At 45.4% G+C, this 14,067-nt stretch overlaps 1 protein-coding gene across 1 annotated transcript in view; it reads right to left on the bottom strand.

Annotated features, from left to right (window-relative positions):
• DHX57 (DExH-box helicase 57) overlaps positions 1 to 14,067 on the bottom strand; it is a 60,998-nt gene that overhangs the window by 18,117 nt on the left and 28,814 nt on the right. The window contains exons 11-16 of the mRNA XM_053243098.1: positions 12,363 to 12,417; positions 10,932 to 11,143; positions 9,838 to 9,954; positions 5,822 to 5,918; positions 1,450 to 1,623; positions 145 to 345 (exon numbers count right to left, since the gene is read on the bottom strand). Coding sequence (XP_053099073.1) covers positions 145 to 345; positions 1,450 to 1,623; positions 5,822 to 5,918; positions 9,838 to 9,954; positions 10,932 to 11,143; positions 12,363 to 12,417 — 856 coding nt within the window. The remainder of the gene's footprint in view (positions 1 to 144; positions 346 to 1,449; positions 1,624 to 5,821; positions 5,919 to 9,837; positions 9,955 to 10,931; positions 11,144 to 12,362; positions 12,418 to 14,067) is intronic.

The raw sequence follows: 14,067 nt of genomic DNA, 5'->3' as shown, positions 1-14,067 counted from the left end.
CAAGGACTCTTTTCTGGACAATTATATTCAGGAGGAGGAATGAGACTTGAGCAGGAGGGAGAAAAAAAACTTAAGAATGGGAATTAGGGCAAACCACAAGCTACAAAGATGATGCATGAGCGGTTCTGCGGAAGAGCGATTTACCTGAGGCAGAGCTGCTCCAAAGGCACTCTTTGTATTTCAGGCAATGGCTGCTTTAAAAGGTGGTGATGATAGTGATGGCTAGTGAAGAGATGAAAGCAAACCCCAGAAGCTACACGGCCTGCTCGCCCTTTCCTTTGCAAGGCATTGGCTTTGGACACAAATGTATCCTCCAGGCTCTCCATGCCTTTGCTTGGATCATACCTACAAGGACAAAAAAAATACGAGACAGTGTTTGGAACATAAGATGAATCTTTGGGAGCACAGAAGTATAAAAACTAGAATGCAGAATACTTCTGGATTACTATTCAGCAAGTTTATAGCACTGTGTACACCCTGTTTAGCCATTTTTATTGAAAGATCTTTAAAAAGCTTACAGCCTTAAGTGTGGGCAAGACATAACACATTCATACAGGATTGTGGACATTGTTATAAATTGATGCCATACTAAACTTGGCATCAAGGAAGGATAAGGAAGAAAAGGGCTAAATGAATAGCTAGGCCTTGTCTTTTTAAAGCAGCAAGAACTGAGACAGACAACAGGGAAAAGATAATTCAGTGTCATATGGAGAACTTAATGTGGGTGGGTGGAGAAAACAATCTAAGGGGATGGGACTGTAGAACTCAGTTGCAGAGTACCTGCTTTGCAGGTTCAGTCTCTGGGAGCATCTCCGGGTAGGGCTGGGAAAGACCCATGTCTGAAAGCTTGGAAAGCCACTGCCAGTTAGTGTATACACAATCCTGAATTAAGATCTGATTCACTATAAGGCAGCTTTGTTTAGTGTTATAAAGGGAACAGATACTAATAGTTACTCATCCAAAAATCTAGGAAGCACATAGCTGATTTTGGATTTGAATTTTGGTCTCCCATAGCCAGAACTATCACTCTCATTTAATTGGCTGCCATTACGATTATAGATGCAGATTTCTGTCCCTGGGTTTTGTGCACAGAACCTTTGCGACATCATCGGCCTGTTCAGACAATATTCTGCTTCAGAACCTCTATTAGACTCCCATGCTTTCTTCCCCTTTCCACATACTGTACAGAGAACATATTATTTGAGTTGTAAAATACTGCACTACTCCCCTGATTTCGCAATCCAAATCCTGCTTCCAAGAGCAGAAATGCACTCCTAATTTAATTGTGGGTAGAGGTTCTGATGAGTGAGCACTGTGTGAAGAGATTCCATTTATAGATCATTTTCTTTTAACAGGTATTATACAATGTACACTGGTTTTGATTACTATTCCTCTTCAGAGGAGAGAAGAGAGAGAAGACTACTATTCCTCTTCTGAATAATCCAATACCTCTTTTCTTTCATCTTCCCTGAATCGATCACATACACCACATCATCAATGGTAATGGAGGTTTCTGCAATGTTTGTAGATATGATGATCTTGGTAACCCCTGGAGGAGGCTTAAGGAAGACAGACTGCTGATCTTCACTGGAAAGTGAAGAATGGAGTGGATAAACAACACAGCTGGAAGGAAAAAAAACAGAGTGGAAGGCTTATTAATATTTTTTAACCTCCATATCACTAACTTTACACCAGGCCTGCTCAACTTTGCCGCTCCCCCAGCTGTTTTTGGACTACAGCTCCCATAATCCCCAGCCACAGTGGCCAATAGCCAGGGATTATGGGAGTTGTAGGCCAACATCTGGAGGTGGGCCGAAGTTGAGCAGCCCTGCTTTACACAGTAACTAGAGGTGAAGAACTTGGGCTCCACTTTTTAAATATATATTTATTAGATCTGTGCTTTTTCATCTTGGCAAAATGCCTCAAAGTGGTTAACAATATTGGTTTAAAACAACACAGTACGACAGCTAAACCCCCATAATTGACAGTCAGAATAAAAACAATGGCTGACATCCTGATTAAATTACTCAGTGGAAGTCCTGTTGAAATATTCTAATAGACTACTTAATTTCAACAGGACTTCCACTGAGTGAGTAATTTAGTCAGGATGTCAGCTATTGCTTTTATTCTGCCTGAAAGTTATGGGGGTTTAGATGTCTTACTATGCTGTTATTCTAACTCCTGAAAGTACTATTGAGTAACTTAGTCTGGATGTCAGCCAGTAAACCCAGAGAGGCATCCTTCACCCTGGTCCAAAGGCACAGCAGAGCAGGCGAGTCTTCCAATGACATTTATAAAAGACAAAGATGGGGCAGCACAGATCTCCCAGGCAAGGGAAGTTCCAAAATCTCGGTACAGCCCAAGGGAAATTCATGTCCTGCATGCTTGCCAACTGAGCCTCAGTAGCTGGTGGCATGAAAAGCAGAGCCTTCTCCTAGGATCACAACAGGTGGGCAAGATAACATGGGAGCAAGTGATCCCTGAGGCACCTAGGGTCCAAACCACTTAAGGGTTTAAAGGTAACTATCATCAGCACCTTAAATTGCACTTGGAAACAGATGGAAAGTCAATACAGAATCCAGTGTACTCCTGGCCATAGTAGTCACTTGGCCTTTCAGGAGCAAAGCTGTGTCCATGAATATCCCCCTGCCCATGTTCATTTAGTGGAAGTCCTAACCCCATCCAGAACTGGCTCCTCCCAAATCAGCTCTCCTATTGACCACCAGCACTCCTGTCCTGTCTGGATTGAGTCTCAAACCTCTCACTCTGGTGGAATGTGCTAAAATTCTGTTAGGCACCCTAAGATGCTGAGACTCATGCTGAGACCAATGATACACATGCCTTGATCCACCAGCCTATGGTTGATGATGGAGCCAGCTGGCCCACTGAACTTGGATGGAATGACACAAATAAGGCTTTTGTGACCCTAAACTGCTCAGTACATTGTAGATAAATTTTTAGGCACCTACACACATCCAATTTATGCCAGGCTTTTTCTGTCTGATGATTCAATTTTGGACAAAAAGATGGTAAGACCATATCCTGCAATTGGTGAAAAGCTGATGACACCTTTGAGATCACGAAGGGATCAGGAATGAGTTGGACTGAGTCAGAGAACATGCATAAGTTTTTGTGCGCAGAGCCCTGAGATCCTTCATGCCGATGTAATTGCTATAAGAAATGATGTCTTGAAGGACAAAAGTCTTAGAGGGATTGTTCTTATAGGTTCAAAAGGCGATGATTGAAGCACTCTTAGTACTATATGAAGGTCCCACAACGGAAACCGGTGGTCTACAGGGGGAGTCAACAAAGTCTACAGATGGGGGTGAGCTTGTAGAGAACTTTTAGAGACTCCAGAGATCAGGCCTACTAATGAGGCTGCCTGGTGCTTCAGTGTATTCGCCCTCAAGCCTTTTTCCAGGCCCTCCTGTAAAAATTGTAGCAGATGCTTCACTGTGGCTTTCCCCCTCGGAACTGAGTTCCTTGCGACCAATGTAGGAAAGCCCTCCATGTACGCTGATAAATCTTGTTGATTGACTCACACCTGGATGCCAAAAGTGTATTAAGTACTGAGTTGGAATAACCATGTGTTTTCAACATGCGCCGCTCAGTCTTCAGGCAGCTAGCTTTAACCAGCCTGTATCCTGATGGAGTACCGGTCCCTGTTGTAAGAGATCTGTCACGGGAAGAGGAAGGTGTTCTGCTGTTGACAGGTTCTGAAACTCCACAAACCACGTCCATCGAGGCCAAAACTATGACTTCTGTATGAGTATGAGCCACTACTAAGACCTCTGCCCTGAGGGTTTGTATCCTTTGAAGTAGATGGCTGTGAAGAAGAGTTGGTGGGAATGCATGTAAGATGGATTTTGGCCATGGTGTTGCCAACGCATCCACTGTCTGCAGTAGAACCTCGTGTAAAAGCGCCATAGTTTTGCATTGTGTGGTGTCGTGAATAGATCTATTTGTGGCTGCCTGAAGTGGGAGGTAATCGGATGGAAGACCAACTGTTTGAGTACCCACTGCCCTGGTAGAATGTCTTTGTGGCTTAGCCAATCTGCCACTGAATTCAGGTTGCCCTGAACATGGTGCGCTGCTATAGAAAGGACATGCATCTCTGCCCCATGCATCAGAAGAGTTGCCTCTGCCTGTAGGGACCTCAAACACGTTCTTCCTTGCCTGTTTACATGGGCCTTTGCGGTAAAGTTGTCCACCTTCATGAGTACATGTCGACAGTGCACCATGGACCTCAGAGATTTCATCCTGAACTGCCAACTTCTCACCCAACGATTCAGGTATTTCAGGTCGAGTATGGCCCCAAAGAAACAATTTCAGCATCTATCTCAATCAGAATAACTGGACCTGGTCTATTGAAAGGTCTGACAGGAATCTGGAGTTTAGATGGCTGTGGATTAGGAGAATCAGGCTCTGACAATTCAGAAGAATGAACGCTGTCTGGGCCCTGGTTCCCTTTATATGACCCCTTAGATTTGTCCTTTCTAGCCTTTTTTCCATGCTTTGATTTCTTTTTGGCCTTTTTCGGGGAAGGGCTTTTTGCCTGTGAGGTAGATGAGCCAGTCTTGGATGAGGTGGAGTGGTCTCTTCTGCCCCATTTTCTTGGATCTGTTTTTTTCCAGTTTGCCAAAAGAGTCCAAAAGGGTATTAAGAAACCAGGCTTGCCAACCTGGGGGCATTTCCTGGGGGAAGCTTGGGTGCCCGAAGTGCCCCCTCCGTTCGAGCTCACCGATCGCTGGGCAGTCATAGAAGAGATAGCAGCTCTGCTTGCTGTCCTCTGTTGGGCCATTGTATAGACATGCAGCGATGGTGCACTTTCCTTCTTGCTTCCCGCCAAAAACTGACCTTCAGGCCCTGCCGAGGCCTCAGCTGCAACAGTTCTTGTTGCGCGGGTAAACCTACTTGCGAGGGGTTACCACTTGTGCTGGGAACTGGCGGTGCCGCCTCCAAAGCCAGCTCCTCTTCGCTGGAGTCAGGGTGCAATGGCTGCTGCTGTGGCTCTCCTCAGGTGTCTGGGAGTGAAGTGGAAGCTTGGCCCAACCTGCCTGCACCTTCACCATGCCGGCGCTGTGCCTCCTTGAGCCGCCATGCTTCAGGTCTTGTGGCCATCAGGCAGGGGACCTGGTGCGGCATTTCCCTTCTACGTGTGGCCGGAGATAGCAGCTCTGAGCTGCTTGGGAGGTCCCTCTTGGTTTTTTCCTTTAGGCATAGGTATATGCCTCAATCGCCTGCTCTGCTCCATGGCAGTGGAGAAAAAGATGACAGAAAAAAGGAGCTGGAGTAGCCAGAAGCACCAAGGAAGGGAAACAAAGTATAAATAGCACGAAAGAAGGGAAACGAAGTGAGTGAGTGAGTGAGTGTGTGTGTGTGTGTGTGTGTGTGTGTGTGTGTGTGTGTGTATACACACATGCGTGTGCATACAGACACAGATTTGTTAAAAAATGGAGTAAAGAGAAAAAACTGGGGAACACACAAGGAATTCAGAATAGTAGTAGTTAAGACCAGAAAAGAGAAGAAAGGATCTGAAGGGAGAGTTCTGCCTTGAGGCAGTGCAGGACTAAAAGAATTAGGTGGGCTTAACGCCTCCCCGCCTCTAGGCTCTTAAAGGCTTTGTCTAATTTGCATAGTCTTGCCTTGAGCCACGTGGAGTGGATAACCCTCTCACTTAGATGTCCTCTAATACAGCCCCAGAGAACAGTAATTTCACTCTTGAATAATCTGCCCTACATTCATTTAATAGATATTTTAAAGTGAGTTTTCTTTTTATTTTAAGAGATCTGGGTTAAAAAGAGGCCTGTTCTTTACTTACCGCTTGCTGTGCCGGTTATTGAAGAGCACATTAGACTGCAGCTGCTTATACAGCGTTTTAATCTCTGCCAGGCCAGGCAAAAATATCAGCACTGCACCTAGATGAGGGTGTTTAAAAAGACATTTGAATGAATAGGACAGTCATCAGAAGCTCAAGAACAGTTATCTAGGTCTTGCTCCCGAAAGCAACCCTGACCCCACCTGCTTTATTTAGTTTTTAAAATTTATTTATTTATTTATTTATTTTTACATTTATATCCCGCTCTTCCTCCAAGGAGCCCAGAGCGGTGTACTACATACTTGAGTTTCTCCTCACAACAACCCTGTGAAGTAGGTTAGGCTGAGAGAGAAGTGACTGGCCCAGAGTCATATTACTTACATTTGTATACCACTTGTCATTCTAGGACCTCACTTGGGGAACAACCAACTTTAAAACAATCATACATATATTAAAAAAAATCAAACAAAACAAACAATCAAACTAAATGAAAGCCAGAGATCAACTAATCACTGGCTAAAGGCCCGAGTCAAAAAAGCAAACTGAAAAATTGGGAGCTATATGGATCTCAACTAAGAGTAAGTTCCACAAACTAAGGGCAATCCCTGAGAAGGCCCTGTCCCACGTTCTTGACAAACGAGTTTCAGCAGGCATTGGCACATGGAGCAGAGCCTTCCCAACAGAACTAGTCAGGTGGGCAGATTTAGTCAGGAGCTGGTGGTCCTTAGGGACCTGGGACCCAAGTTATGTAGAGCTTTGAAGGTAATAACCTGCATCTTGAACAGTACCTGGAAACAAATCAGTAGCCTTCAGGACTAGTGACAATATGCGCACAGTAAGCAGCCCCAGATACCTATCTGGCCACTGCATCTGTAGATTTCCAAATACTTTTCAAGGACAGCCCTCTGCAGAGTGCACTATAATAATCCAAATGTGGCATGACTAAAGCATAGGTGACAAAGGCCAGGCCAATCTTCTTGAGGAAGGGGTGCAGCTGCCACACAAGTCAAACCTCTGCAAAAGGCACTCACCACTGCCACATGATTCTCCAAGAGCAGTGCTGGATCCAGGAGAACCCCAAGGTCTTATCTTAGCAAATCTTATCAAACCGTTGGCAGTTCCAGGAGCCACGCAAAGGTTTGAAATCCTTATCCCGGCTCCTGAAGGAGGGCCGGAAATTCCGAAAGGGCCAGAATGGCCTTTTGAAATTTGGTTTGTCCAGCTTGTGTGGTGCTGTGGGCATGGTTTTTCTCTTCCCTTTGGACTCTACAAGGACGTCCTTAAGAGCTACATCACTTAACAGCTTTGTGCTGTCGTAGGGCACGGCCGACAAATTTGTTTTCGAGTTAGAATCAACCTGCCAGCTCTTTAGCCAGCGGTGTCTCTTGCCCACCACCACCGCTGCAGACGCCCTGGAGGAAACTCTTATCGAACCTAGTGTGGCATCCACCACAAAGGCCTGGGCCTTCTGGATTTTAAGTAATTGCTGCCTCATCCTGACCGAAACTGACAGTGGGTCATGGAGCAAGTAATCAACCCACAATAAGGTTGCCCTAGCCACCACTGAAGCCGATGCTGAGGATCAGGTTGCCAATGAGTTCTTGTGAACTCTACTAAAAGATATTTCCGCTTTTTAATCTTAGGGATCCTTCAGGGTTGCCTCTCCATCCCTCAGGAGCAATGATCCTGACACTAATTGCACCACCAGTGCATCTGTATTAGAGTTTTTAAAAATTCATTAATTCATTTTATTTCTATACCACCCTTCCAAAAATGGCTCAGGGCAGTTTACATAGAGAAAGAATAAATAAATAAAATGGATTCCTGTCCCCAAAGGGCTCACAATCTAAAAAGAAACATAAGATAGACACCAGCAACAGTCACTGGATACGTCTGAGGATTCCTGTAGGAAAGAGTAATAGTGATTTGCCACTGCCATTGGTTTTCTATTAGTTGTTGGTAGGAGCCATTCCTGTTTTGTTACCTCAGTGAAGCATTCTGGCATTGATAATAACATATCCCTAGGCTTAGCCTTAGGGAACACCAGGTCCCCCTTAGCTGACTGTGCAGCATCTGGTGCTACCTTTGATTGTAATCCATTAGTTGCTATGACTCTAGACATTAGTGGATTAAAGTTCTCAGTCACAAAAAGGCGCTGTGACACATTGTTGGAGTCTGATTCTTCCACCCCTGACCACTCACCCTCCTCTTTATCAGGTACAATGTCGGGGTCCTGATTTCCCCCATCTGGCTCCCCTTTGGGATCAGCTTCCAGATCAATCAGAAGTGTCACTGGCACCTTACGCCTGTCTGGGACAGGGGGACTGGGATTTAGAACATTAGGATCTCCTGAGTCTGGACCTGACTGATCCAAGGAGTGCAGCTCTTTATCTTCGTGTTTTAAACCCCTGGCCCCTTTCGAATGTGTAGTGTTTTTTCTCTTTAGCTTTTTTAGGGGATGGACTAGATGATCTTGAGGATGAAGATTCCTCAGATGAAGAGGAAACTTGCTTATGTGTTTTGGATCTTTTACTTTTAACATGAGCCTTGAGCTGCTGAACAGTATAAATGATAACATTCTTGAACCAAGCCTGCCACTCTGGGGGGACTCCCTGCCCTTGGCAAGCAGAGGACTGCCTTAGAGGAACCTACGTGGGGGCTGCTCTCAACGAAGAGAGGTCCCAACATCGATCCTGGCTGCCCCTGGTCCTGGGTCTAATCCCTGGCACTGCCTGAAGCCACCTTCTATGATCCTCCTAGAGTGCTGGGCATTTTTGCGCCATTATCAACATGACCGCCATTTGTGGCCTTGTGCTCTACCGCCGACATCGACTGCCTTAGAATGACCCAATCTGGCCGCCCATGCCCTCAAGTGTGCCCCCGTGGGTGATGTCTTTGTTAGGGAGGTCGCCGTCACCTGTTGCGACCTGGGGCAAGCAGGGATGACAATCCAGGGGCTGCTTCCCGCTCATCCTCTCCGGCCCTCCCTGCTGCATTTTGAGCTGCATGACTGCAAGTTTCACAGCCCGAAGGTGGGAAACTCACTGCAACTTTCTCCAGCATCTCACTGGGCAGCTCTAAAACGGCCGGCATCAACACAGTTGGAGCGGGCAATCCTGGCGCTCTTGTGGCCTTGGGAAAGCCGCTCTGCCCTTTCCCCTTTGGGACACAAATCTTCCTTGCTTTCTGTGTGCTCCATAGCAGGGAGAAGGAGGCAGGAGCGGAAGGAATGGAGGAGGTAAAACTGAAGGAGATCGAAATAAGGTTGGGTTTTTTTAGTAGACTGTTTTAAAGAGGGAAATGTACGAGGTTTTTAAAGATGTTATGAGGAAAATACAAGGAATGGATTAGATAAAAGTATGAGAGAAAATTTATGAGGTGAAAGAATAAGTCTGCCTGCAGCTACGCAAGATTGAAAGAACTGGGGCGGGGTCATCCCCCTCAGGCTCTAGAGGCTTCTGTTCTTTCATCTAATTAGCATAGTCCTGCCTAGGAGTATGTGAGGGGGATAACCCATCGAGATATCCTTGACCCCAGCAACCGAGAATATAATATTCTATCTCAAGTGGTGTGGACTGTAACATGACAATCACAACACATGGTGCTTTGTTGCATGTACACACATTCTTATCAGCCCCACAAGCTGTATGCTTTTTTCCTACATGACTGGCTTTCTGTGTTTATTCCACATTTTGTTTTTGCAGAAGTGCAACAGTTCTTAGTATGGAGAGACAGCAATAGCAAACATGGCCTCTCTTGGATCTCTGCCTGTTATGCAGAAGTCCTGTCAGAAAACGTTGGCAATTCTAGAAGCAACTCATCGCCCATAGCCAAAATACTAAAATGTTGCAATTTCTACATGTGCTGTTGCTGTTCAATTCAAGATGATGGGGCTTACAAGGAAGTAGAAGGGCTCAAGGCTCTAAACCGAGAAATAATGCAATTTGTAATAGTTATTTGGCGTAACTGTCTTAGTTGAATAAGCTTATGAAACAAGTTGCAACCACTTAACACGTTACCTGGTGGATACGAGTGTTTGCCACTGACGATCCACTCCAATAAGGCCTCAATTAATTCAAGATTGACTTTGTCTAGGTCCATGGATACCATTGTTTTTAACACTGATGTGCTAAGCCCTGCAAGAAACGACATAAAAACAGGAAGGAAAAGCCTCAGTGTGCCATATTTTCAGTAAAAGAGCACAGACTACAGTAACTTCCAAGTGCATTGAACCTTTGCAAGAATAGAAGTACATGGGTTTTCAGGGCAGCACAAGGTGCTGTCGAACCATCTCAGCCACACTTAAAATGTCACATTCAAGGTGCAGTCTTGTCTTCCACTGGCAATCCCCACCCTCACAAGCCTAAAGTTTCACATGTCAAACACCTTGCACTTGTTTCTGGATGTACAGTATTCTTAAAAGGCATACCAACAGTTAACCTGATCTATGTTGCCGAAATACGTGATGCATGTGGACAGCTTCCCCAGCTCTTCCTTCTCTTGCACTAAACCTCTCATTCCTTCATTGTCTCCCCAAATTCCCTTACATATTCCATTCAGCAACCCCATGCCCCTTCTCCATCCACTGTGGCTGCGGTGGATGTTTGGAATTTAACAGTCTGATGTAATCTCATTCTGACTTGGGTACCAAAAGACACTTGGGGTAGTTGACATCTGAATGTCATCTCATTCTGAATTGGGATAGGCTGGGAAGAGAGATTCGCAGCTAAAAGAAAAAAAAAATTTTGGCCAGGATTCAGCATCTCCACTTGTATACTTGGGATTCCATGAGCACAAGAGCTTCACATTCTCGCATGTAAGGGGGAAATACTCCTTCAGCCGTGCCATCCTCAACAGTTCAAAAGTCTCCTGCTCCCTCAAATGACTCAGTCCTTTCCCCCCTTATGCTTGGAATTGCCTCCCAGATGATCTGCTTGATCCCTCCTCTCTAATTTCTTTCAAATTGTGCAGACACAGTTGTGCGATAGCACGGCCATCATTCCTGAGTGTACAGAAGCTTGCGCTCTATGTCAGCCAGTATTTTTTTTCTGAAGGAAACTTGGGGTGGGGGGTGGGGGGGAAATGACTGCAATGCACATTTAAGAGAGATCACCTTTGTAGCGTACTAGTAACTGCTGGAATGTTAACTGCTGGTCTGGCATCGAATCCTTGACTGTCCCCGTCGCCTGCACAGCACACTGCCCCAGGCCAGCACGCCTGAGGTCTTCCTCCACCTCTTCTGCAGCAGTCCTCGAGTGTCGTGCTTTCTTGCCTGGAGCTTGTTTCGCACTGCGCATGTATGGACTGCCATGATCCAAGACATACCTGAATGGAAAGAGAGAAATAAGAAGGGGGCAAACGCCACTTGTAATCCCTAGGTTGTTTTTCTATTTTTATTTTTTTTTACGGTTAGTCGCTCTCTTAAGGTGCACAGAGGCTGAGTTCATAAGAAAAGATAACTGCAGAGATTGGTGTGCCCAGAGCCATTCAATAGTATCGTTATCACATCATACATATAACTCTGTCAAGAAACCTGCTCAGCAAAAAGCTGCATACTGCAACAAGCTGAGGCAAACATATACATTTATAGGAAGAAGAGTTCTGACACTTGGGTTTCATCACTATTAAAATGCTCAAAAAGTGGGTAGCTCTAACACAAAAAAATCCCTGCTTCTGTGAGGTTAGATGCTTCCAGATGCTTTACTTGTTCCAAACACTAGGTCTGACATTGTGAGAGGGATTGGTTTCATCTGCCCTAACTTGAGAGCACAGATCTATTCTTTATTTATTTTTATTTTTTTACATTTGATATCCCGCTCTTCCTCCAAGGAGCCCAGAGCGGTGTACTACATACTTAAGTTTTTCCTCACAACAACCCTGTGAAGTAGGTTAGGCTGAGAGAGAAGTGGCTGGCCCAGAGTCACCCAGCAAGTCTCATGGCTGAATGGGGATTTGAACTCGGGTCTCCCCGGTCCTAGTCCAGCACTCTAACCACTACACCACGCTGGCTCTTGCAGTGCCAGTGGATCTATGCAGTGCCTCAGACCAGTGTTCCTTCTAACGGATTCCCAGATGTTGTTGACTACAAGCATCCCTAGCTGCAATGGCCCAAATTTGGCTGGGGATTATGGGAGTTGTAGTCAACAACATCTGGGAATTCCTGTTAGAGGGAACACTGCCTCAGACTGGTTTTGAGACACTATCATCATCAAGGGAAATAAAATGCAAGTTTCCAAAGAGGAACAGGGAGCTCTTCCCGATCCCAAAGTGCTTAACATGGGTATGGGATAGATACCTGTGTCATATTTTTCTTAATAACATAAATATAACTGGTGAGGGGCCATACCTGTGGATATATTGTGCGCCAGAGTGCAGGTAAGAGTTTGACTATAAGAGCATAGCTGGGAGTGCAGTGGTTTGCTTGTTTATGCACTTTTACGCAGTTGGGGCTAGAAATCCATCCCAACATCCAGATGAGGGTTAAAACAGACCAAAGTTACATTAAAGGTGTTAAAAGTCCATAGTTACTACTGAGATTTCTTACCGAGTTACTGCAATTGCATCTTCCAGGAAAAACTGATCAACAGGGAATGTTCTACCTAAGAGAGAGATAAACGATAAGAAAGGGAGAGGCAAATAGTAGTTTTTTTAACATCAAAAATGGAGCAAGGGGGAGCTAACACCAATCTCCTAAATGTTCCATTCTTCTATTAACTAAAATGAGCAACATGTGGTGACAAAATTCTATACAGGGGATGAGACAGTGGCAGCCATATCAGAAAGCATTTACAATCTTGTTTTTAAATTTTGCTATTATTATTATTATTATTATTACATTTAAATCCCACTCTTCCTCCAAGGAGCCCAGAGCGGTGTACTACATACTTGAGTTTCTCTTTCACAACAACCCTGTGAAGTAGGTTAGGCTGAGAGAGAATTGACTGGCCCTGAGTCACCCAGCTAGTTTCATGGCTGAATGGGGATTTGAACTCGGGTCTCCCCGGTCCTAGTCCAGCACTCTAACCACTACACCACGCTGGCTATCTATAAACCACCTTGGGATTGTTTTAATGAAAGGAGGTATATAAATTTAACAATAAATTAAAAAATAAAGCATAGTGAGCTGGTTGCCCCAGGAGGCAGCTTTTGGGAAGGGGTGGTGGCTCATTGATAGAGTATATGCTTTGCATGCTGAAAGTCCCAGGTTCAATCCATGACGTCTCCAGGCAGGGCTGAAACAGATGATTGTCTGGGACCCAGGAGAGATGCTGCCAGTCAGCAAAGCAACGTCTGGGCTAGATGGACCAAATGGTCTTACTCAGTACAAGACAGCTTCATGTGTTTACCATGAAGGGCAGCAGTCTGGGAAACAGATAGCTCTGACCCGAGAGTCAGGCTCCACTGGGAAGTTCGGCCATGCTTTTGCTTAACTCCCAATAATGTCAATAGTCCACATGCTGAGCAGCCTAATGCAGGAGGTGCTGATTTGCTGCAAGCTCCTAATGAAGCCGTGGCAGTCTTGTGCTTTTGAGCAAGAGCAAAATATCTAAAGTAGTATGCCTGCTCTCTGGGAGCGCGAGGAAGATCAGAAACACATCACTGACAGGCGTGCGACCCTCAGAAACAAATTCCTGCAAATGGGAGGTCGTTTGCAGTGTAGGAAGAGAAGCGAGAAACACTCCCTCCTCCCCCTCCATGCCCACTTGGCGGCACAAGAAGCCTTTGCTGCAGGCTCCCTGCAAACACACAGCCATGCCTCCACTCACCTATTCCACAGGAACATAGGAAGCTGCCTTATACCAAGCCAGACCATCGGTCCCTCTAGTATTGTCTACACAGTATTGTCTACACAGACTGGCTGTAGCTTCTCCAAGGCTACAGGCAGGAGTCCCTCTCAACCTTGTCTGGAGAGATCAGGGAAGGAACTTGGAACCTGATGCATGCAAACATGCACATGTTCTTCCCAGAGTGGCCCCATCCCCTAAGGGGAATATCTTACAGTGTTCATACATGGAGACTCCCATTCAAATGCAAACCAGGGCAGACTCTGCTTAGCAAAGGGGACAAATCATGCTTGCTACCACAAGACCAGCTGTCCTCCCTGTCGCCTGTTGCATTAACTAAAAAGTCCTGAAATTAAATCTAGAAAAGCCATTTCCATTCTAAAAAGGATGCTAAAAAAGGGTTGCTTCCCTTCTAAAAGGGATGCTAACCCCTGCTAACTTGGCAAAGAAGCACCTTTTAACGTG

The sequence above is a fragment of the Hemicordylus capensis genome, chromosome 1 (assembly GCF_027244095.1).
Source record: "Hemicordylus capensis ecotype Gifberg chromosome 1, rHemCap1.1.pri, whole genome shotgun sequence".
NCBI classification, from domain to species: Eukaryota; Metazoa; Chordata; class Lepidosauria; order Squamata; family Cordylidae; genus Hemicordylus; species Hemicordylus capensis.
Note: the sequence above shows the minus strand (reverse complement) of the source record. Positions and strands in the feature narration are given on the sequence as shown.